The sequence below is a fragment of the Rhinolophus hipposideros genome, assembly GCF_964194185.1.
Source record: "Rhinolophus hipposideros genome assembly, chromosome: 21".
In the NCBI taxonomy this organism is placed as follows: Eukaryota; Metazoa; Chordata; class Mammalia; order Chiroptera; family Rhinolophidae; genus Rhinolophus; species Rhinolophus hipposideros.
Window position 1 is genome coordinate 10,755,878 of NC_138067.1, and position 24,728 is coordinate 10,780,605.

Genomic DNA, 24,728 nt, shown 5'->3' on the forward strand with positions numbered 1-24,728 from the left:
AAACTACAACATACCTTCTAAGGCCTCGAGTTACTCTCCACTCAGCCAAACCTTTTTCACTTACCTAACACACTCTCTCAAAGTTCTATCTAGTTTATGCTCACTCAGTGTTCTTCACTGTCATAAATGGCTCCACTGTCCGTCAGTCAAAATCCAATGCTCCCATTACCCAAGTACCTGGATTAACCTGTCCCTCAAAATCTGAAGAATTATGTGTTAAAGTTTCTTAATCATATTCCCAGAAAATCTTACCTTAATAGAAAAACATTTTTTTCCCACTTTATCATTCTAACTGCCATGACTATATTCTACTCTGGAGAAAATCATCTGCTTATTACAGGACTGAACCTTCTTTACATTAATTTTTAAAATCTTAAACATAACTTAAGTAGATGATAGTGCAGGTCACTGATGTTTACAAACCCAATTTCTTCTAAAAGTAACAGAAGGTGGCCGCTTAGCTCAGTTGGTTAGAGTGTGGTGCTAATAACACTAAGGTTGCTGGTTCAATCCCCACATGGGCTACTGTTTTGAGTTGCGCCCTTCTTAAAAAAAATAAATAAATAAAATTAAAAGTAACAGTTTAAGAACTAACCTTCTGGAGCAATCCAAGAGCAGCTATGGCATCCCGAGAATTTCGAGATAATACTACAACCTCCAAAAGACTTCTAAGAGCCTGAGCTTGAGGATTCATGGCCAAAGTTGGTGGGATAGCATGTAGGTGCTGCTCCAGTTCCGTAATGCACTTATCATAAATTTGAGCTACATCATCTGTCGCCCAAGCTTGCTGTTTTAGAGAAGAAAACACCAAGAAAATGATAAGCAAAAATTTTACAGATTTTATCCATTGGTATATGTAGCAATTGAAAAGTCTATTGCTATGTTTCTTCCCCTAATTTTTTCATCAAAATATGGAAAGGTTCTTCCATTCCCCTTCCTGAACTATTTGGTCTTAAAGCCATTTGGTGGGACACTGGTAGGCATGGATTGAGGGGTACCGTATTTCACTTGATAATGGAAAGCCTGGCAGACACCAACACAATCAAGTGATCAAAGAGAACATGATAAATAATGGAATAGGCGGGAGACAGCATCACTTGTAGCACCTAATAATCTCTCTACAGCCTATGACCATGGAAAATATACTCCAACTGTCAAAGCCTGATAGAAGAAAGAACATAGCATCATTTCTAAGATACTCCTATCAAAGATACACTACCTGACTCTACTCATGAGAACATATCTCACACACACTCACACACACACACACACACACACACACACACACACACACACACAAATTAGCCCATTCTAGAAAATAACTGGTCTATAATCTGCAAAAGCATCAAGGTAAAAAAAAATAAGAAAAAAGAAAAAGAAAACGAGGCGCTGTACTAAACTGACCTGAGGAAAATTTTAAAAATATGACAACTAAATGAAATATGAGATTCTGAAACAAGACCTTCTACTATAAAAAGATAGTACTGGGACACTTGGTAAGGTCTAAAGATTAGATGGTATTAACATATCAGTGTTGGCTTCCTGATTTCAATGTTTGTACCATGGTCATAGAATGTCTCTGTAGGAAAAATAGACCAAAGGACTGAAAAGTGACTGGGACATCACGATCAGACCCTTATGTTCAAATGATTCAGGGGCTAAACGTTTCCCTGTACAATTTCAACTTTTCTGTAAATACTTGTTTCAAGTGTTTCAGAAATCTATCTTTTAAAAAAAAACCAAAACAGGGAAGCCATGTAAATTCCTCTAATTGAGCCAAACACAAAAATTAAATCAACCTCATGGATATTAAAAAAAAAAAAAAGAAAAGAAAATCCGCTGTATATCATGCTGACAAAAACTGTCGAGAACTTTTCCCCCTTAACTTAAGCTCCCAGGTAGCAAGTAACAGATTAATAACTGACAAAACATTCAAATTAAACTGTAAAACTCAATTCAATCCAAGGAAAGTATTTACCTTCATGGGCTGAGCTAAAAATCCTGTGGGCTGACTTAAATCATTCGTGGGTAAAAAGCCAGGTACATTGCGTGCAAATTCTTCATAAACAGCCAGCTGCTTTGGGTCCACACCACCAACCTTGGAAGAAGAAAATCTGTTTTGACAGGATCCTCTTCACAACCAAAGGAAATTTTTTTTGAAAGTGGAAAGTTTGCATGGAAGCAAGCAAAGGGGTTCTGAGAAGGGACACACAAGAGTCATTACAGTATGTAACAGCATGAGGAATATGCATGTGGGTGCACACATACACACAGTGTTTCCCATTTCCTTGAATCCTGTCAGTCACTCTTATCTATAAATTAAGAATTTTTCCACTAGAAAATGCCGCAAATAAGACTGTTATCGGTGCAATTCTCCAATGGAGCTGGTAAAAATGACCACCTTCTTGGTACCAATGAGCAAATAAAAATGAAAACACAAGTACCAGAAAGGAAGACCAAGCTGGGAAACGTGAAAACTAACAAGCATATGAACTCTTTACGGTGCTACTGTAGGGGCTGGGGCACATTAAGCTATTAACTGTCTGTACCTTCTCCACAGGTTGCCTTTAAGTGAAATGCTATGCTGAGGTGAGATGCTTTCTCTGCAACATTTAACCCCACTGTTCTCATCCTGGTGAGGAGCTTAAGTAACCAGAACAGAAAGAAAACAAAAATGGAGCAGGGAGAGACAGAGCACCCAGTTCTTACTTTCAGCCTGATTTGCTCTGGCATCCGCTCAGCCTGGTATGTTAACACAACAGGATCGCAGTACCTGCGCCCTTCTTGCCTAGCATGTTTTCTCAGTTCAAATTCCTGCAAATAAAAAAAAGTCACTGAGGTTCTTGTTATGAGGCACTTTCTTAAACAGAAAGAAAAAAAATACATAAAAAGCAAATGCTAAACACTTACAGTTGCTAATCTCTTGTCCATCTCAGGGCCTGCTTTTTCTACTGCAGTCTTCTGAATAAAACAGCAGGCTAACTCACAATTGTCCTGAGCTAACTGAGCAGCTGCCTGATCCATCATTTCTCTTTGTTGTGGGGACGCGGTCTATTGGAGGAAAGAGACAGAAAAAAAAGATTTCAAGTTTTCAAGTGGATGGACAAGACAGAGAGGATAATAGGAAATGCAATACTTAGACAAATGAATTTCAAAAGTCCTGATTTTACTTATGACTCATTAGCTGTGATCAAGAAATAGTCTAACAATCATCTTCACCTGTCAGATGAAAACACCACTCACGTGAAACATCTTACCAGGTTGTTGTGAAGGTGATAACGATATGAAAACAGAAAAGCAGTAAACAAAGGGATTATTAACCTTGACATCTGAGTCCCAAGATTACTAACTGAGTTACCTGGGGAGTGTGTGATTATGTGCGGAGACATACGAAGTCATGTTAAGTATCTGTACTGTCCTACTCAAGTGGTTTACTCTAAATTATTCATGTGAAACAGAATCAAGGTTATTACTGACTTACTCATTGTTTTAAAATCCTTCATTTCTTTAAAAACAATAAATATTTGGGTATATGGTATCCTCCAAACACTGTGTTAAGGACACAATAGTGAACAAAACCAGACATGGTGTTTCACCACACAAAATTTACAATCTAATAGGAAAACATCGAACAAATATGGTGACTATTAGAGTAAGTGGAAATGCAAAGAAAAAGAAACTCGTTTTGTGCTACAGCAGGAAAAAAAATCAACTTACACGTAGGGCTGAGGCAAAACTGTTTTTCAGGTTGGTAGATATGCTCATGAGCAAAGGTTCCCTGCAAGTAATCATAGCCATTCCAGCTGTCAAGTTGCGCATCATATGATGAGCTGCTATTCGCATTCGAGATTCTTCAGAATCCAGGGCAAAATCCTTCCTGACTATTTGCTCACAAGTAGTCATGGCAATCTTAATTGATCGATCCACCACAGGGTGGACCAACTCCTGGACAGCCCGTTCAATTGCTTGTCGCACACACTGTTTCAGCTGTGGGTGGGCCTGAAACAAGGGAATCTAGGTGGGGAAAAATAAGTCACTGTCAACGGTAATACAATTTCTTTTATCAGTAACCACACCCAAGATTTTGGAATTACTTCAAAGTTAACTATTAACTATTTTCTGCTTTAACCACTAAAAAGCTCAGGAATCAGAAGTTGGGCTACAAAGGGAATATTTCAGTATACCTTGTGATGCACTAATACATCTGATTTAAAAAAAAAATTCTAAGTTTAATGGGTAAATTGTTCATTACAAAATGCTTCAAGACACACCACCTGCTTAGTTAAAATTTGTGACTCAAGTACTCTTAAAGAAAGTAACTTCTTTAGTAGCTTGGGGAAATACACAAAGAATCAAGTTTACAGAGAAAATGCTTTATACAAAAACCTTTATTGCTAACAAATAGTTTCTCAGAATAGCAAGCATTTTCCATTATTGTACACTGGAACCTTTTGCTTCACTTGAAAGACTGTTTCCCATCTTTTCTGTAATAATTTATGCCCTAATAACGCACTAGGTCTCTTTAATTTACTGAATTCGTAAGAAATTTTTAAAATATTCATGATAAACACATGAAAGTATTCAGATTCCTGGGAGTAATATAAAGGGGAATCACAATTTCTAGACCTAGGTTCTTCCTTCAAAAACTAACTGCTCTATCTATAGAAAAAAAAAAAAAGAAAGACCAGGTTAACATGATCTCTTTAAAATCATTTCAAGTCCTTGAAACAACCAAGTTCAACGGACTGATGTTACTCCTGTATTTGTGAACATTTTCAGTTTTTTAAAAAGGAAAAACCATGAAAACTCCAAGCGTCTAATGCTGAACTAAACAAATGTTAAACATAATAAAAGACTGAAGATAATCAATTATTACTCTGAATACACACAGTCAAATACTAACTTTAAGTATAGGAAAAGGACTGCTGGAAAGTTATTTTCAGACCAGACTATCTCCCAGAACCAGGTCACAGAGACATAACTTAAAACATGAAGTCCCACTTCCAGACCTTGACCTGGAGATTTTATATACACACATGAATCAGCTCAGTGCCAGGTATCTGCCAAAGAAATTACTTAATACAACAAAGCTAAAGTGATATGATAATGGAAATAAGAGCAAAAACAAAAGTAAAAAACAAGACAGAAAGAAAGAAAATAGACAGATAAGAAGGAGGTGGGGGGGCAAGAGAGAAAGAGAGAGGGGAAAAGAAAGAGCAAAATGCTACGGTATATACTAGATCTCCTAACGTGTGTAAGGAATTCTTGAAGATGATGATTACACTGCCAGCTGTCTTGATTTTAGTAACATAGATTTGGATATGAGGAACCAATATAAATGATATCTAGTCACAATGACTATTTTTAGAGTAGAAAAACATCCTAGCTGTGCTACATAGTAGTTGCCAATCCCAGCTCTCTGCCTACAACCTAGGAATCCAGAACGAAGGGAGAGAAGAGAAGGGGAGGTGACCAGTTACCTAGTCCAAAGTAGAAGCTGGGGAATAGTATGGTGTTCACTTACTGTTGGGTTTAGAGTAATGTGTGGTGCCAGGCCTGCAAGAGAATAGACATTGATGTCATGGTAGCTGTACTGTGGCTGTGGCGGAACCGTGGCGGTACAGGTGGTGCTGGTAGCTGGTGTTGTAGAAGTTGCTAAATGTAAAGAGATGAGACAAGAGCTAATAAAAAGAGCACACTTGCCGATTTTACTATAAAATGAGCAAGGTATCAAGCGGCCTTTATTTCATTCAACTAACTGAATTAGTGGGGCAGGGAGGGGAGGTGTTGAAAGGGTGGCACAGGTGACTTCTTCCCCACCCTGAATTATCATAGGGAAATTTTGTTATTTTAACAGAAATTTGAAAAAAGCATGTAAAACTTTGTCAGTGGCAGTGCCCATAGCAAGAAATCAACTGAGGGGTCATGTCACATTAGCAGGCCCAAACCTTGTTGGATTTTTCTTTATTATAGATGTGTATTTTCAACCTAAGCTGTTCCCTGGTTTCACCTGGGGATTCTTAGCTAATAATGGCTGAGAGAAAGAAAAGCTGGTTTATTCTAACCATTCCTCCTAATCATTTGTTCAACACCCATACTTCCACTCCTCTTCACCCAGGTAAAATAATCCCCTCTCCCAGCAGGTCTAGCTGGTCTGGCCAGCCCCAGATTTGAGGAATAACAAAGGCTGTCACATCATGCAATTCTTTCTGAGATCTCAAACAATATAAAGATAACCCGGCTTAATTAACAATACAGTAAGAATTGCTGGATAGAGTCTAATACAGTAAGACAATAACTACACGTTGCTAACATTGCCTTCATTTAGAAGGCTCACCAATAAGTACACAACATTTCAGTACCACAGAATGTGAAACAACTATGACTTACTGTATTCATGATAACACCATTCAATAGAACATTCTGGTTAAGCACAGGGCTAGTTCATTATCATACTTACTTGTGGTTGTGATGGGAGGGAGTTCTTCTGGCTGCTTGACATCTTTCTTTGGAGCAGAGAGCTGCTCATCTAAGTTCTTCAGGCGATCTTTATCCTTTAGGAGGTTTCCAGGTTTTAGGTCATTGATGTCTAATGCAAGGTTCTTGCAGAGGACCTCAATCTCAAACTTCAAGTTTAACTGCATAAATCCAATATTTGATTAGAATTTTTAAAATAAAAATGTAGCTTTATTCTTACCATACACTATTTTCTCACCCAACTGCTACAGTGCTTCCCCTTAAATACTCTACCTTCCCTGTAAATTTTAATAATGTGAAGGTAGAGAATGTTCCAATGGATAAAGAAGCAACAGATTTACCTTTAAGTCATGTTCCTGGTGTAGCTCAGCTAATACATTCATAATTGCCATTGTCCATGGGTTGGGCGGCCTAAAAACCTAAAGAAAAGCTATTATGTTAAGCTGGCCCCCAAATCACTTTAATCTGTGTTATTTGAAATAGTTAAGCACTTATACTTACATGGCCATAACAAACCCCTAGCCTTCCCATCATATCATACTTCAGAAAAATAGCAAAACCCGAAGCCACCTTTTAGAATCAGCCCTATAATTCTACTTAGTCTCTCACATTGGAAATCCAAATTCACCTGAGGAAAACTGACTGAACTACCTCTATATTCATTAGAACTCAGGATACAATCTCTTGACCTTGTGCTAAAATGAACTCTTAAAAAAATTTAGCCAGGGATAAAACAGTACAATCTACTCACCACACTACGGATGCTGGACTCTAAGACTTTGGCAACAAAGGGCACCACGTAGAGCAGCTCCTGCTGTCCTTTAACATAAGCCTCCAGCAGCAAAGACTTTACATCCAAGTCCTAGAATTTTAAAAATGTATGTATTTTTAAAAGCTGGAAATAAACTTCCAAACCCCTCACAAAGTACCCAAAGAAAGGTATCTTTCCAAACTCATCCTCAAAATAGCAATCAATATACTATCTGACCCCTGCCTTATAAAAAGGAAGTGGTGAGAATCATACCTGACTAGCTTTCATTAATCCTGCTAAATGATGTGGGACACTTAGTGTGCAATTAGGGATTCAAAACATAGGCCAAACTCTTACAAAAACACCCAGTATCATTATAATAGCCCAAAATAAAGTCAAGACTTTTAGACATAATATGCTGTATTAGACAGAATATCAACATTCTCAACTTGTACGTGAACCTTTAGCTGTAACTCACAGTATGTAAGATGGGTTTATTTTTAGCTAGTGTGATCATTCCTAGCCAATGTCCCAAGTTCTTCAGCAAAGAACGATCTGAGAAATTAGCTGCAGCTTTATCAGAGGTCAGGAGCACCTGAAAAAGTATACAATTAAGAAAGGCATGAAAACGAGCTTATGGGGAAAAAAATCTCAACTAAATGTTTCAGAATTCCATTATCCTATGTTAAAAATAAGCCATCACTTATGAGACCATGCCCCCCCAAAAGTAGATCTACTCCATACTATCATAGCACTATTTTGCTGTGTTCCGTGACATCTTTAACTTTACATCTTTTTTTACATTTTATAGGTAAAGGGATGCACTGTTGTATTTGCATCCAAGCACTGTTGTATTTTGTGTGATATTTACATCACACAAAATACAAAGTACACAAGATTAAAAGTGTATGTATACTCCCACAGGAAGAGTATTTTAAAATTCTGAAAACTTTAGCTAGTTTGACACAAAGACCCAACTGCAAATCTATTTTGAATAGCTAAATTCAATTCAAATGAAGACTACCCATGCTTCTAAGTCCTTCAAGATGGCAGGCATATGGAGAAACATAACCAAGATCACAGTTTATTACAATCCTGAGCATTATCCACGTCACTCCCTGTACATCTCTGGAGACAAGGTAACTGTCTGAAATACAGTATAATATTGCATATACAATTTTTTTGCAAATCTCTAGAAAACCTAATCCATTTAATTCTCTAGTTCTTACTTTCTTAAGGGAGACAGAGCATTACGTACATCCATCTACTACATGGTGTCTCTTAATTTATGGCTATCAACTTAAATTTATAATTTAAAATTTTATTTAAAAGAAAGATCTTGAAATTTTGTTTCCGAGAATGTGGAAACTTTCACATATCCCAATCATTCTTGCTATCAGACAATAAAGGCTGAATGCAGTTATGTTCCTTCACTCTATACAGCAACAGCCGAATGGCTCAAACTCAGCTGTGCAACACGAAGAGCCAGGAATGCTTTTGCACTACAGCGTAACCTAGAATGGGGAAAATTCCCGTCAACAGGTTTAAATATAGTGCTGGCTTTTAAGCCAATGTCCCAAGTTATTCAACAAAGACTCATCATAACTGTATGCTGGTTCATACTTTTTTCTCAAAAAGTTATTCCGAAGCAATAAAATGCTTGAATTTTATGTAACAAGCATTCACTAATTAGAAGTGCTTGACCTTGAAATAAACTGCTGAGACCTAAGCAGCTAGTCTACAAATAGTCCTAGAGGTGAGAGATATCTGGCACTTAAGACATACATGAAAAAGCATTCACTGCAGCACTGTTTCTATAATAGTGAAAGTTAATAACCTAAATATCCATTAGCAATATACATCCATACAATGGATTTCTATAAGACTATTTAAAAAAAAAAACACGGGGCCAGCCCAGTGGCTCTGGCGGTTAGAGCTCCATGCTCCTAACTCCGAAGGCTGCCGGTTCGATTCCCAGATGGGCCAGTGGGCTCTCAACCACAAGGTTGCCGGTTCAACTCCTGCAAGGGATGGTGGGCAGCGCCCCCTGCAACTAAGATTGAACACACAGCACCTTAAGCTGAGCTACCGCTGAGCTCCCGGATGGCTCAGCTGGTTGGAGCACGTCCTCTCAACCAGAAGGTTGCCGGTTTGACTCCTGCAAGGGATGGTGGGCTGTGCCCCCTGTAACTAGCAACGGCAACTGGACCTGGAGCTGAGCTGCGCCCTGCACAACTAAGACTGAAAGGACAACAACTTGACTTAGAAAAAAAGTCCTGGAAGTACACACTGTTCCCCAATGAAGTCCTGTTCCCCTTCCCCAATAAAATCTTAAAAAAAAAAAAAAAAGTTCCCTTTCATACTCTATAAAAAAATAAAAATGAAAAAATAAAATAAAAAAACACACAAAGGGACTAGAGCTAAGAGTATATTGCAAATAATACATGGAGGTGGATAACGCAAGTTCAAAACATGAGAGAGACAACCATGCATGGAATGAATCAGAATAGTAGTTACTTTCAAAGTAAACAGTACACAGAATATGTCTACATGACTAAATTCTTTATGAAATTTAGTTCTATTTGAAACAAACTCTAGAGCAACTTTCATAAATACCTAATATAAGTAACACGTAGGGAAAAACAGAAACCTCCACCCCCAAATTGTCTGCAAAATCAAGTATTTCCAAACTCAAAATAGAAAAAAGAAGTACAAGAACTAAATGTTACTTTGATGTTTCTGTAGGTCTCATTTAGAACCATCTTATTAAATTCCGGATTCTTCAGTGTGTCAAGGAAGTTTGAATACAGGCTGTGAAAGTTGGGCTCAATACTGACTCTCTTCATAACCAGGTATTGTGAAACCCATGGCATAAATTCTTCCTTCACAGTTTCCTTTAGTTCTTCAACCTAGCCAACCAATTTGACACAGAATTATACAATTAAAAGATGATAAAATATGGTTATGTGTGTTGTCTCTGAGAACACTACAGCACATGGCTCCTTGCAAAATTAGGTGCTAAATAACCATGCTGTATCTCTCCCCACATCAGATTGACGCTATGAAGTACAGTATGTTCAATTTCTATTAGTACAGAGTCAATTACCTCTCAAACTGTGGGTGATTACGACTGAAACATCTATGGTGACTTTCAACTTTAACATTATAAAACATGCAGTCCCTCGCCCCCATCCCAACTCTCTATTGACCAAAAGAGGACAAATTATTAATCTACAACCTGCCACTAAAACACGTTAACATCAGAACTATGTTTTCCTAAATTTCCACCTCTCGGAATCATCTGTAAAGTTTGATCCTTCTTTTCCAAAAATGATATTAAAGGCTTCAATTTCTCCTCCTACCCCCAATCAATTAGGGTGAGATTTTTAAAAGACAGTACTTGCATGTATTTCAAATCAACTTGTTTAGGCTAATCTTACTGGCTAAAACAGGCATTTCCAAGTATTGTCTTAGCATCTCATCTTTGTCATTCCTTATGCTTTTCACAAGATCTACCTCAATCCCTACCTCTGGGAGGGACATGAGTTGTGACTAGAAGTACAAATGAAACCTTCCATCGTGAGATCATAAACTTTATTTCAAAATGCCTATAACTCACTACACAATACATTTAAAACTAGGGCTACTTGAAGTCTCCAAAAACTACTCGTTCTATATCCACATTCCCTTCATTTTGAGTCTATTATCTCTACCTTTAAAGTGAAGTGAGTATTAAACAAGGTGCATGTCAAATGTAAATCCCCTAACCTATCAGGGTAAGAATAAAGAGCATTCATAGTGATATATAAACTATTATATCATGCTCACCTTTTGTGTCATATTCGACTGGGAGAGATTGTTGAAGATAAAAGCAATTTTCTCTTGAATATTTTCTGGGGGCTCTACAATTCTTTCAGTTTGATCTGTGGCCACAAGCAACGTATCTATATTTGTAGTATTAATAGAAGGCTAAAGAAATAAAGCACATAAAATGAATTAAAATGCTTAATTCACAAATCTCAGGGGGGAAATGTATAGGTTCCTTTAGTATAAAAAATACACATGGTGCATATGATTGTGCACTGGAAGTGTTGGCAAGAATATATATAAACTATTAATAGTGGCTGCCTTTGGGAAGTTTGGGGGAGGAAGATACAAAGGGAGAAGTGCTGGTCTTTATATCTTTTTTCAGTAGGCAAGTGTTGTTAATAAAATTGAAATACATGCTCACTAATGCCCTGTAATCACAGCGTTAACAAATCTTGGAAGAGAGAAAAAGATAGACCTACTTACTGGCACATCTTTCTTAAAGCTGACTCCGGTTGGCCTGGTGACTGTAACCGTTTTAGCAACAGTGGTGGTTGTGGAGGTGGTTACCATAGTGCTAACCTGACCAGCAAGGGGCGCTTTTGCTGGAACCTGGGCCTGGGCCTGGGCCTGAGCCAGTGCAATACTTCCGGGGGTTGTGATAGAGCCCTGCATTTTCACAGGAGGATCTCTCGATTGCTGTCCATACTCGATATACTACAAGGGTAGGGAGAGGAAAATACATTAAAAGAGTTGTTAACAGAAATGCATGTTTTTTAATTACATTCCCCTCACTTCTGAGAGGATAGAAATCATTTGGGTACTCTTTTTGGTTCATCTATCTACTTCTTGCCCCATCCTGGCCCATATTCCCAGATATATGCGTAAGTGGATACACCACAGACTCTTTAGGGGGTAAAATATTAGTATTTATGAAAGAACTAGTCTAGCAAAGTGACTTCCAAAAAAGCAGCCACAAACACCTGCATATGAGTCCCCTTAATACACATATACTTTAAAACATTTAAAATTTATACAGTAAACTCATCTTTTCTATTGGATGCTGATGAGAAACCTAAGGCCTAAAAAACACACTGCAATTTCAGTTACCACTCAGCAAAGCTATTACTGCAAAACAAAAACATACTGTATACTGCCCAGCCAACTAAAGGGTAAGCATTGATACTGGGTATTCTAGGACAGGTTGTTCCTTTCCATTTCACAGACCAATAAACCTTGTTCCCACACACAAATTAGACTAACATAGGGTTCCTGATACTATTTCCATTCCAACAGTCTATACCTGGCAAAACTACTATCTACATGTTCAATAACTATACAAAAATGGGCATTTCTGAGTGGGAAAGACAACCTCTGTACAGCTCTTTACATTGACTAAGAATAGAAATACCAACAACGACCTCTCTCCCCTGTCCCCCTCTGGCTGTCTTCCTAACAGTGGGTGCTGGGATCATCACTGTTTTGTGTGATCACTTTCATGCCACCACTCTTGCTCTCCAGTCTTCCCAGATCCATATTCTCGACTCTTCCAAATATATGACTGTGGTTAAGCCTCTGATCTCACATCCACGTTTGTAAAACTCTGCTTTCCTGTATAGATTTCAGTACTATAGTTTTGGTATATCCCCCCAATGCCCTCACAGAAATGAATCCACTCCTGCCTCCCACTCCATGGTCTCCTAGGTTAAGCCATCACAATAACCCTCCTACAAACAAACCTTGGGATAAGGTAGAAAGCACTGGACTAAATTATAATATAGAATTAAAAGTAGGTCAAATTCTGATCTTTCTGATTCCTTAAAATATGATCTCTTAAAAGCCATTTATCTACTCTTTGTAAAATAAAGTTACATATTAACTAACTTTCTTATTCTCTGTAAGTTTTGACCAACGGCAAGACAAAGGTATGCATGTTTACCAATAAGCCTAAAATCAATCACTAAAACAATAGTTTGGAAATTTCAAGAACAATCATGTAACATGGTTTAAAATGTATATTCTCTAGGTCCATTCCTCAAGGACTGCTTCCTTTTGAACAAATATCTCAAAAGGAATCAAAGCAGTTGGTAAGGAGGCTATATTTTAAGAAACAGTCTAGTCTTCTATGAAATAGCTTTGAAGTATACATAAATCAGAGTAACAACTTATTTTTATCCAAGATTGCCATTTCAAATCCTTTTAAAATCAAGTCAAGTTTCTCTCGGTAATAGTAAAAGATGTCTATTCTTCAAGAACCATTATCAGGCTATAGGTCTTCTATTAAGTCAAGCAAAACCACTGCTTAGAAAAAAATAATCCAACAATGACATTTTTTATGGCCTATTAATCTGCAAAATAAGCAACAAAGAACATGTATACCTATATCATGCCAATCAAAGTCTTAATGCCATTCCTCCAACTACTAGAAAGGTTTTTAAGCATGGAAGATACTTACCTCCTGTAAATGATGTGGAAATTGCATAAAGTGACTGATAGAAGCCAAGTGCTGACAATACTGGGGATAGTCCTTCAATCTGCCAATAAAAACATTCATTCATTATTTCATGTAAGAACAGAGGCAACACAATAAACAAAAACTTTCCTCCAAATGCCAGTCTAGGCCATTTCTCCCATTCCACCTATGAAATACCTTACTTGAAGACAATATTAAAGGGAAGAACACAGAAGCAGGAGGAGAAAATATTTATGAACTTCACTCCTTTTACATCCGAAAACATCTGTGTTTTTTAAAGTGTCATGTTCATCAACGGGTGAATGGAAAAATAATTTGTAATTAATCTGTACAATAAGATAGTCAGCAATAAAAAGAAACTATTGAAACTACTGAAAAGCACCATGCTAAGTACAGTAAGTCAGACTCATAACACATTGTGTATGATTCAATTTAAATAACACTCTGGAAAAGCTAGAGCCAAATCACAACAGTGATTACCATGGATTAGAGGTGGGAGGTGAACTTCAAAGGGGCAACAAGAGAACTACATGGGGGTGATAGATAATATTCAGTATACTGTGATTATGGTAGTTACAGAACTGTATAAATTTGTCAAAATTCAAAGAACTGTACACCTAAAATGGTGACTTTCACCATTTCAAGTAAACCTCAATAAACAAAAAACCCCCGTGATTTCACACTTTTTCTACCACTTATTTGATAACTGTAATTGTTTTCACTTCTTCCTCTTCTACTTCATGCAGTCGTTAATATACATATGATGGGACATGGCAAGAACCAGTTGATAAATGAGTTATTATTTCTCCTTATATTAAAAAAGAGAAGCTTCACAGGAAACCCATCCACTCACCTATTTTTAAATCTATCTAGTGCAGCAATTCCGAAATAATACATTTTGGATCCAAAAGGCTTGCGTAAGGCTTCAAGAACATATCGCAGGGCCAGACCTAGTGCCATGTAAGTGACAAGTCCTTTTTCAATTATTCCACCAAACAGGCAGGCTGTTATATGTAACTCTTTATCAGGGTACTGGGGAAAAAACCGATATTCTTCAAACAAGTTCCTTAGCATACAATTAAATACTTCTCGTTCCCTCTTTATGGTAGAGTCTTTAAACCTCTGTAGCATTTCTAATACCTGGAAAAAGCAAGACAAAAACAATACACATATAAAGGAAACTTATTAAGAGCCTTCCTAAAATGCTCTTAATAGACTAAGCAGAATATTGAACGATAAATTGAGCTTAAGATACATGTTAAGGTTTCAAAAGATGCATGACATAGCAAAGCACTTTGAGCTTGATTTCTCAAACCTTTGAAAGGGGCATTTTAAGATTTACCTAAACCATAAATATTTCGATCATCCTAAACACTCACCTCATCAACAGACATGGTGGGATGTGGTGGGTGATTATATATTCTCTGGAAATAGCTGTTTGCTTCATCGTCTATTTCTTTACTAAAGTGCTGATTTGCCTCTGGCCACACCTGAGACAAGTCCGCTGTTAGAAACAGAAAAGCAACCAGTGAGCATTTAGCCTCTTACTTCACTCCCCCATAAAACACCCAGAGAGCCCCAGAGACCAATATAGTTTTAATTTTAAGAGAACAAAAAATAAGAAACTGAAGAAAGTATTAATGGTCAAGTTTCAATATTCAAGTGTTCTAGGTATACCTAACGAATTTTAACAAATGGCCTTACAACTTCAGTTCTACCTTAATATTTTCTTCATCAGGACTTTCATTACATCACGAAAGCCCACTAGTTCAAATTCACAGTGCACTTACCCTTAATACAACCTCACTGGAGGTTAACAAGTCTTTACTACTTTATAATAAACATCACATTTAACAGATAAGAATCGTCAATGCATGTGCACGACACACTGATGATAAACACAAAGCATGCTACAAAACGTAACATTCAGACAAACCTTTCACACTAACGTTTCCAAGTCAGTTGGTATACTTTCTAATCCTATATAATGAATATTTAGTCCCAACGACAAGAAAGATTATTTTTAAGTCAATGACACCTATGTATTTACAAACAGGATTTCTGACTTTGAGACAATAACTTACTAAGGCGGTGAAAACTTTAAAAATTATTTAAATTACATCATATATATCATGACAATATTTATTGCATATCACAATGCTATATATATCATATAAATCTATAACCTTAAAATATAGTAATTTTTTATAAACTTAGTAAGCTGAAACAAAAATCTGGCTGCTCTTGATGTGTTAAAAAACAACAACAAAATTTTGGGGTAAGATTTTCCTTCTAAGTATAAGATTTTCCTTTTCTCTATACTGCACTTCTTACTTTTAGGACAACACCATCAAGGATGCTGCCTCTCATTAACTATCATTTTGTTCTGGCAATCCAGATCAAAGGTAGAGTGATACCTCAAAATTTTCATTTTAGTAACTCAAATTTGTGAATTTATTCCCACTGATCTAGAAGGCGCATTAACATATGGCCCTACTAACAATATAGTAACATAAGTCAATGTTTTCGTCCCCATAACTACAGGGACAACGAATTGGACACATAATCAAAAAAGTTTTATGTGCATCAGTCACGCTTCACAATCACAGACAACACTACCACTTACAAGGTTTCATCTTACTCTGCTGGAATGTAGGCTGGTTCAGTCCAGAGGTGCCCAGTTTCCTCTGTACAAAAGGATCGTTATTCACTGCAGGGAGTCCAAGAGCCCCGGTTCCTATACCAGTCAGGCTGCCTGTGCCAAGACCACCTACTAGAAAGAACGAAGCAGCCAGAAGTCTTGACTTTATTCACATCATTAAGTTTCTTACAATGTCTATTTAATTTTATAGAGAATCTAAACTGGTAAGAGTAGATGTAAACAATGTCAAAATTTCTTTAGCATTTAGAATTAGTAGTTTGTGTTCTTGATAGGATATTAATAAGCAAAATTTTAACTACATTCTCGTATGTGATGAGATATAAGGTAGTCAAAATAACAGGAATTGGCTTGCTTTCCTCAGTGGTTAAAACTGAAGAATTTCATGCTACTATCTTCCGAGTCAGCAAGAGTCAGGACTTCTTACTCCTCCTAACTTGAGCAAAGACAGTCTTACAATAGTTAGAGGACTCTGCTAAGGCCTTACTAAGTAGGGTAAATATGGCTTACAATCAGGGCTAGAATTATATAGCACAAGGATTATATGGCTTACAATCAGGGCTAGAATTATATAGCACAAGGATTAACTAGGTTACATTACAACCTAAAATCCTTAGGTTTTAATACTCTAAACTTACTCTGAAAATAAAAGGTGCAGATAGCTTAGAAGAAACAAGTGGGTCCAAATGCGGGGGCGGGGGGAGTAACTTTTACTTCGATATAAAGCTAAGTCAAAATATTTGCAAAAATGGAAAAGTTTTAGAGATTTACTATTATTTTCAAAGTAAGTGAAGTGCAGTGAAGCAGTACACCTGAATCTGATGTGTGAAGTATTTTCTACCTTTATTATACCAACCTTGGGTAATTCATAATGCTGTGAGCTCTTGATCTAAGCCTAAGTCCTTCAGAATTTGATTAACACACTTATTACAGTTTATATTATCATTTGGTAACACAGAATCCTTTCTGAATAATTCAACTAACTTTACAACTGAAATATCTTAACTGTAATTCAACTGAATTAATATTACATTAGCATGTTTTTCTCTTCCCAACTATGGATATTACAGCAACTTTCACAATTAAGTTTAAGCAGCTTTCCTTATCACAGTCATCAACTCCTAATCCCTCGCCATACACTAAGGCACAATGAAAATTACAAATAACCTGCACCCCTCCCAACCCATACCTTTACCTGGAAGCTGTGATGAAAGTCCTCCAATACCACTGAATGCAGTTGTTTGGTTTGGGGTAGAAAGGGGTGGAAATGCTTTTGCTGGTGACTGAGGGGTACTGAATGCAGAACCCAAATTTGGAGGAAAACCCTGCATACTCTGGGTGTGAGGGGCAGCTGAACCACCTATACTAAGAGATGCCATTCCAGCAAGAGGGTCAATCTAAAGAAAAACATAAAAATTTATTAAACATACTTCAAGCAAAGACAGCCATGTGACACAGGTAAAGCAATCTTTAGCAATAGTTCTTCATATGCTCAGTAAATAAATTGCAAAAACCCCACGCAATCATGATGAGGCTTAAATCCCAAAATCAAGTCAAGTGTGCTAAGCATTTTTTCTTACTGTTATCATAGATGGAGTAGATTTAAAGAGTTAGCCTCTGCCAAAGTACCAGAGCCATAATATTAGGGTACAAAACTTCAAAAATAGCATTTAAGATGAATTGCCCTGCAGCTGTATAATACTAAGCATTTAGTAGTGACATGGACACTTATTACATTAAGTCCTTACAATTTCAAATACACCCCTTTAAAACAAAAAGAATCTCTCAAACTTATTTAACTTTCAATACAATAAAAGCATTCAAAATTAGAAATAAATCTTCCAGTCAAAACAAGTAAATCTAGTCAAAATTTGAAAATCTTGCGGGTTGGAGATTAGACCTACTTTAATGAAAAAACAAAAGACAAGGTATACTATTCACCAAGATTTTAGAAAAATATCTAATAACTGCACTTCCAAACTTCTTAGTTTGTGGCATTATTTCAGATCTTCATGGCTATAGAAAATGACATGCAAAATGCCTTTTCTAAAGTAGCCACTGAAGAATCACTAAATGCTCTTTTCTTAAACCCCAATCTGCTATTCAATGTAGCTGGAAACAGAAGCGAAATATGTTGCTCCCACAAAGAAGGGAGTGGTTGGTGTCAGGGAGTAACTTAAATGTACCTTGTTTTTAAAAGAGCAGTTCAGTTGAGAGCTGAAGAGCCCCAGTTATAACAAGTCCTTATGCTCTAGCACTGCTGCTTGGCCCGTGAAGCTACAAACAAGACACATCAGGTTCAAAGGCAGTGCTTATTTCTCGGTCTAAGTTTTTCTTATTTTAAAAAGACGCCCTTATTATTTATCTAAATAAGTTGTTTTAAATCTTTCCTCTCAGAGTCATGTTCTATTTAATGATTAAAATCTATTCTCAACTACAAGGCCTATTTATGGATCTCCTTTAAAATGTAGTGGTGGATGCAAGACATGCAGTTATCTAAAATGTAGTAAATTCAGACAAATTTTCCATTGAGTAGATGGATGTTGATGATGTAGAAGTTTATTCTATTCCAAGTCTATGAACAAATGCAGATGTACCAATTGCAGTGTTCCTTCACTTACCTGAACAGGAGAAATGGCATCTAAACTGCTAGCACTAGGAGGGCGTCCTTTTGGCATAACTCCAGGTGGCGGTTGTCTGGCCTTATTCATGACATTACTGCAATTGGCTACCATGGTGAGGATGGTTTCTGATAACTCCTGAGAAACACTCCTAAAGGGGAAAGAAAAGTGAAAAAGTATCACTTGTTATTACCTAGAACACCTAAATGAACAAATCTGATTCTTTAGAAAATTTGCCAGAGCATAATGGCTAAATTTCCACCATGTTCCATGTCTTTGCACCTGTCATTAATCACTAGGATTTTCTGAGCATTGGCTTTCTCTTTAAAGTATCTAATTTACATCTCTGAAACTAAACTTTGTATGCAGTACAACCAATATGTTTTAAAATACTCCAAGAACAATCCATATCCGCAACTACTTTGTCAAAAATTACACCCGAATGTGAACATATTGAAGCCAACAGGTAAGCAAGCGACTTTTATTTGTATACTAGTTTCTAATTGTCAAAGATAAGACATGTATTTAAGTATAGGTAAAAATACCCTACACATAATCAATAACTACATTTGGCAAGCACATAGAAAACTGACTGACTTCTAAAATGTCAAGTACTATGATAAACATTTAACACAAAAACCTACCTTCCTATCTTTGAGTGTTACTGCCTCATAAAACTGTGGAACCCTTTGTACTCTATGAACTCTACACAAACCTGACACTGTCTTAGATCTTTCCTCCTAAATTCAAAATTTTACTGCTGGCATTAAGAAGTAAAAGCTGAATAAAATTTAGAGCTGAATAAATGGAATAGAGAACAGAAAACAAGAGAAAACCAAAGCCAAAAGTTAGTTCTTTGAAAATGTGAACAAAATTGACAAATATCTAGCTACAACAACCAGAGACATGCTCAAATACTAATATTGAGAGGGCATTACTATCATCAACCTTAAAGAAAGAGAAAGATTATAAGGATATAGTGTAACACAATTTATATGTCAGCAAATTAGATAACCCAGAAGAAATAGACAAATTCCTAGAAAGACACAAACTACCAAAACTGACTCAAGGAGAAACAGAAAATCTGAATTGACCTGTTAACAAGTAGATATATTGAATTAGTAGTGAAAAACTGATTTTTTTAGTTGACAATTCAGAAGGAAAAGACCAGCCTTTTCAACTAGTGGGACAACTGGATATCCACATGCAAAACAATGTAACTGTAACCCTATCATACACCACATACAAAAAATTAACTCCAATGGATAATATGTATTTTATGTAGTATAGTACTTTGAACTTAAAAACCACTGGATTATCTAAGCTGCTGATACTGTTAATCATTCAACCTTTTCCCCCCAAATCACTATATAATCCAATTCCAGTATTAAATGGTCATTTTCAAACATGCTCTTCCTACCCTGCACAAGCTTGTAAACAGGCCAACATTGTCGCCAGAGTTTCTGGAGGAAGTTGAGCACTTTTGGGCTGATCTTTCTCTGGGGCAAGTCCACCCAAAATAGAAGGGCACCGTCTCTTTAAAAAAGTCATGCATGCCTGGATAAAAGGCTCCTGAAAAAGAAAAGTCTCTCAGTGTATTTGAAATTGATCTTAATTGCTTAAAGATAAACTGATTTCAGATTAAAGACTAAACACTGACTAAAATTCAGAATATAACACCATCATCATTGACATTTAAAAGGGTTATTTTTCTTTAGCTATTTTAGCCATCAATATTTAAAATCTGTAATAAATAGACAAATCCTGCTTACTCCATGCTCTCGAATTTTATCTGTGAGCCACTTGTCAAGTTTGAGGTATTCACGACGTGAAGCAAGTGCAGCAAGGTCAATAACAAAGGCAAAAGGAGTACCATTTAGCAGCATTGACAAGGCCTAAAGAAAAAGAATATTACAAACTACAAGTCAAGCAATTAAGTAATTTTCTGTTTCCTGATTTTATTTCCACAAACAAGTGGATACTAAAATTTTCTTCCTCATAATTTTTTAAACAGCTTAATCCTTCAAAGGTAACATCAGTCCTTACTTAAAATAAGGTAAACATTTCAACCTGACTTTACCTTCCAAATAAACTTTACCCTGTGCTTTTTCAAATAACTCAATCTGCAGCAGAACACGTGAAAGCATGAAAAATAATGTTACCCATTGTTTAATATCTAGACTCAGTCTTATTCTAACCTGAGCAAAGCTGTAACACCAGTCCTGCGCCCCTAGTAACCAAAGGCATGAAGAGTCGGACTACTGATCCAAAGATCCTGTTAAACGCAAATGAAATTTGCAAAAGGGTCAAAACCCATGCAGTTTCTCCAAAAATTTTATCTCAGATTACATCTGAGAAGAGTGGATTATGACTTGCTTTAAATAAACAGCCTTTGCAAATATCATAGAAAACCAAACACAATTCAACCAAATATAAATGAATTTTGCCACTTAGATATTTTTACATATCTAAAACCACTCTGCTTCTACTCCCTTTCTACTTACAAGACAAAATTCTTATCTCAACTCTTTCTACATTATTCCTAAGGCCATCTATATTACATACAAATGTTATTTTTTTTATCATTAATAAGTAAAAGTGTTATTCTGTCATTCGAAGCTCACCTTCAAGTCCTGGGCCACGTCAAGTATTCGAGACAATTTGGCCTGGTCATACTGCTCCCCTCGCATGTACCATTCTGCCATTGCATGCATGATAAGTTGGCGGATTGAGGGAGACTGTCCCTAAGAAAAGAAGAAAAAAATCCTGAACATTTTGCAAATGCCCAGCTAATTTTACTTGTTATTTTTACGTAAAACAGAGGCCTATCAGTGCAGGCATTTAAGCAGTGATTCCAGTGACCTTCTTTGTGGGAAAGCAGTTATTTCCACATCTTGCAAATGAAGCCTGCCCCTCAACTGTGGGCCATAGTTATTAAACGAATTTATTTGTCCTGTACAAGTCTGCCCATGCACTTTCAAAATTAGAGTAGAATATGATGTGAAAAGGGTACATCAAGTTTACATAATTCCTTAAAATTAAGTGACAAATTATTGGTCTATAAATTAAAACAGAACCGTTTAATCCCTCGCGTTGCACGGTGTAGTGCTGTATCAGTATTTCTGGGAGGAGTGTTTGCACTTTCTCAATCTAGCTACTCTCAGAAATGCGAATGTTTCTATTGTATAATTATTCAATTCCCTTTTTTACCAGAAAACAGCCTGGCATTGAGGACTGATCTAAAGGCTTGCAACTGAATGATCTAAACAAATAGCTGGAATTTAGTGGGTATTTCTCATATAAGCATTGGCAAAGCAATTACTGTTGCTATATTAAATCACTTTCCAGAAACTTTCCTCGAGTGACAAAAGGTCCAATGAAAAAGTATTTTACCAGAAGGGAGAAGATGGAGCTCCTTTTAGAAGACCCTTTCTACCTCACAGCTGTAGTAGTGAGAAAGGCATACAAATGTCTGGGGTGCAAACTTTTGGTTAAATATTTGGTAAACAATTTGGTAACATATAGGGTCTTCCATATATTAATAATTCGACACCCTAAAAATGAAGGAGAGCTAACTGAATGGCATGGAATTTGTTTCATTTAGAAATAGTCTTATCTGATTTTTTTTTAAAAAGCTTGTATTAATGTAAACTACTATAAGAATGATTGAAGAAAAAAAGTAGCCCAAAAAGGCACTTAATGTAAAGGGAAAGATGACTGCTTTTTCTTAAATTTTTTTATTGGGGAATATTGGGGAACAGTGTGTCTTTCCAGGACCCATCAGCTCCAAGGCGAGCTGTTCTTTTCACTCTCATTGTGGAGGGCACAGCTCACTGGCCCACCTGGGAACCGAACCGGTGATGTTGGTGTTACAAGCACTGCGCTCCAACCAACTGAGCCAACCGGCCGCCCCAACTGCTTTTTCTTAAACCTTCTACATTTGTCATTAAAAATGTAGGCTATTAGGAGAAAACAAATAAATTAATGGTCAAAAGAATATTTGCTTGTCAAATACATTTTATAAAATTAGAGGGTGAAAAGCTCAAGGCCTTGAATGATATTTCAACAGAAACACAAATAACATTTAAATGCTGAACTTCAATAAAACAGAAAATAATGCCACTTAAACTGATTTGTGATCTTCTCCCATGCATTGTTAAAAAGAGATACGAGTACCTTCTGGTTCTGTGATAAATGATTAAGCTCCTTACAGCTGTCAAAAGAATACCGGGGACCCTAACAATACAGAGCTTTCATAATACAGTACTGAATTTTTAAAAAATGTCTTACCTCCTTGCTCTTATTTTTTTTTTTTTTAAGGAAGGCACAGCTCACAGTGGCCCATGCAGGGATCAAACCATCAACCTTGGTGTTATTAACTCAACGCTCCAACCAAATGAGCCAACCAGCCACCCTGAATTCTTACACTTTAATAACCACGTGATGCAAAAAGATAAAATAAGCTTTGTGGAAGTGTCACTTTCCCACACTGTCCCAATCCCAAGATTGACAATTTCTCACTGAACATCCTCCAACAAACAGATGATCATGTCTTACCTGCCCATGCCATGCATAGTGCAAAATAATAGCAGAGTTAGGATGGTTTCCGAGGAAAATTGGCATCAGAGTAGAGATGAGTTCATGGCGCAAGGTGTGCCAGGAGGTGTTGATTTGTAGTAAGGCCAATACCAGCATATCTGGACAGTGTTTGATAGGGAAGCTGAAGAGCTGTTTGACTTGCTCATATTGCCCCACCTCTGCGAGTCTCAGGAGAGATTCAATCAAATCCAAGCTCTTCCTAACAAGAATGGAAGTAAGATACTCCATCAATGAAAATCTAAGTATACAAAATTCACTTCCCAAATAAGCAATATCAGCTATCAGGATCAAACCAAGTTGTTGTCATCTAATATTTAAAAAACATTTGAATTGGTGCTGTTCTATCTCAAAAATACATGCTTCTGTGTTATCAGACTAATTTCAAAGGTAGTCCAAATCAACTAACAAAATAAGTGATGAAGGAGAGGGGAAACCACTGTCCATTTGTGTAGTCACTGATCCTCCTTACTAAAGAGATGCCAAATATTTTTGTGATTGGTGAAAATAAATAAATAACATCACAGAGTTAGGCATAGTAAAAACTCCAATATGAACATAATTTATACAGAAGAAAAATTCCACACAAAAATACAGCCTGAACACTTACTCTGGTTAATGCAAAGTTATAAGCTAGTTATAAGCTTGCATGACTCCTAATGTCATGCAAGTTCGGAACTCCACAGCACCCCCTATGAATTATTCTTTCCCCACAAAGCTAAATGTGGTTTACTTTAATCAAGCCTCAAGACCTTACCACACTCTTAGTCCTTGGAAGCTATGGGGATAGAGATCAAATTAAACCTCCTGAGGAAACAGATACCTCATACCATGGGGTAGACTAGAGGATAAATGATCCTAGTCCTCTATCAAATCAATGTCAAAAATTGTATTTAAAAAAAGAAGGTGGGAGAAGGAAAACTTACAGAATAAAAGAAACTGCATGGACCGTTTGTCTGGACTCAATCATTCAAAACATTAAAAGACATTTTTGAGACACCAGGGAAACTTGAAAATACAGCTATATAAAGAAATTGCTAAATGTGATATGACTTTCAGTTTTATGAAATGGAAAGAGGCCCTCATCTGTTGAAATAAAATGAAGATGATACATTGCTACCATGTTTCCCCAAAAATAAGCATCTTTTGGAGCAAAAATTAATATAAGACCAGGTCTTATTTTACTAAAATATAGTACCTGGTCTCATATTAATTTTTGCTCCAAAAGATGATTAGAGCTGATTTTCCGGCTAGGTCTTACTTTCGAGGAAAAGGGGTATACACATTAAACTTAACGGGAGGGGAGAAAAATAAAATCAACCAAACCTGCAGATTCAATGTTAG

The 24,728-nt window shown here is 36.7% G+C and overlaps 1 protein-coding gene across 7 annotated transcripts in view; it reads right to left on the reverse strand.

The window, feature by feature from the left end:
- The window catches only part of CNOT1 (CCR4-NOT transcription complex subunit 1), a 78,443-nt gene that overhangs the window by 15,596 nt on the left and 38,119 nt on the right, over nucleotides 1-24,728 (reverse strand). For 2 of the 7 annotated variants that reach the window (XM_081031004.1, XM_081031000.1), the window contains exons 13-35: nucleotides 23,346-23,586; nucleotides 21,413-21,532; nucleotides 20,561-20,683; nucleotides 20,209-20,360; nucleotides 18,789-18,939; nucleotides 17,363-17,564; nucleotides 16,150-16,281; nucleotides 14,888-15,012; nucleotides 14,362-14,648; nucleotides 13,491-13,569; nucleotides 11,522-11,752; nucleotides 11,057-11,197; nucleotides 9,958-10,137; nucleotides 7,707-7,823; nucleotides 7,229-7,339; nucleotides 6,819-6,896; nucleotides 6,461-6,638; nucleotides 5,525-5,655; nucleotides 3,718-4,014; nucleotides 2,911-3,051; nucleotides 2,710-2,814; nucleotides 1,979-2,098; nucleotides 596-787 (exon numbers count right to left, since the gene is read on the reverse strand). In XM_081031004.1, the coding sequence (XP_080887130.1) occupies nucleotides 596-787; nucleotides 1,979-2,098; nucleotides 2,710-2,814; nucleotides 2,911-3,051; nucleotides 3,718-4,014; nucleotides 5,525-5,655; nucleotides 6,461-6,638; nucleotides 6,819-6,896; nucleotides 7,229-7,339; nucleotides 7,707-7,823; nucleotides 9,958-10,137; nucleotides 11,057-11,197; nucleotides 11,522-11,752; nucleotides 13,491-13,569; nucleotides 14,362-14,648; nucleotides 14,888-15,012; nucleotides 16,150-16,281; nucleotides 17,363-17,564; nucleotides 18,789-18,939; nucleotides 20,209-20,360; nucleotides 20,561-20,683; nucleotides 21,413-21,532; nucleotides 23,346-23,586 (3,634 nt within the window). Of the gene's footprint in view, nucleotides 1-595; nucleotides 788-1,978; nucleotides 2,099-2,709; nucleotides 2,815-2,910; nucleotides 3,052-3,717; nucleotides 4,015-5,524; nucleotides 5,656-6,460; nucleotides 6,639-6,818; nucleotides 6,897-7,228; nucleotides 7,340-7,706; nucleotides 7,824-9,957; nucleotides 10,138-11,056; nucleotides 11,198-11,521; nucleotides 11,753-13,490; nucleotides 13,570-14,361; nucleotides 14,649-14,887; nucleotides 15,013-16,134; nucleotides 16,282-17,362; nucleotides 17,565-18,788; nucleotides 18,940-20,208; nucleotides 20,361-20,560; nucleotides 20,684-21,412; nucleotides 21,533-23,345; nucleotides 23,587-24,728 lie in introns of all 7 variants that reach the window. The other 5 variants (XM_081031003.1, XM_081030999.1, XM_081031002.1 and 2 more) reach the window with 3 other exon arrangements.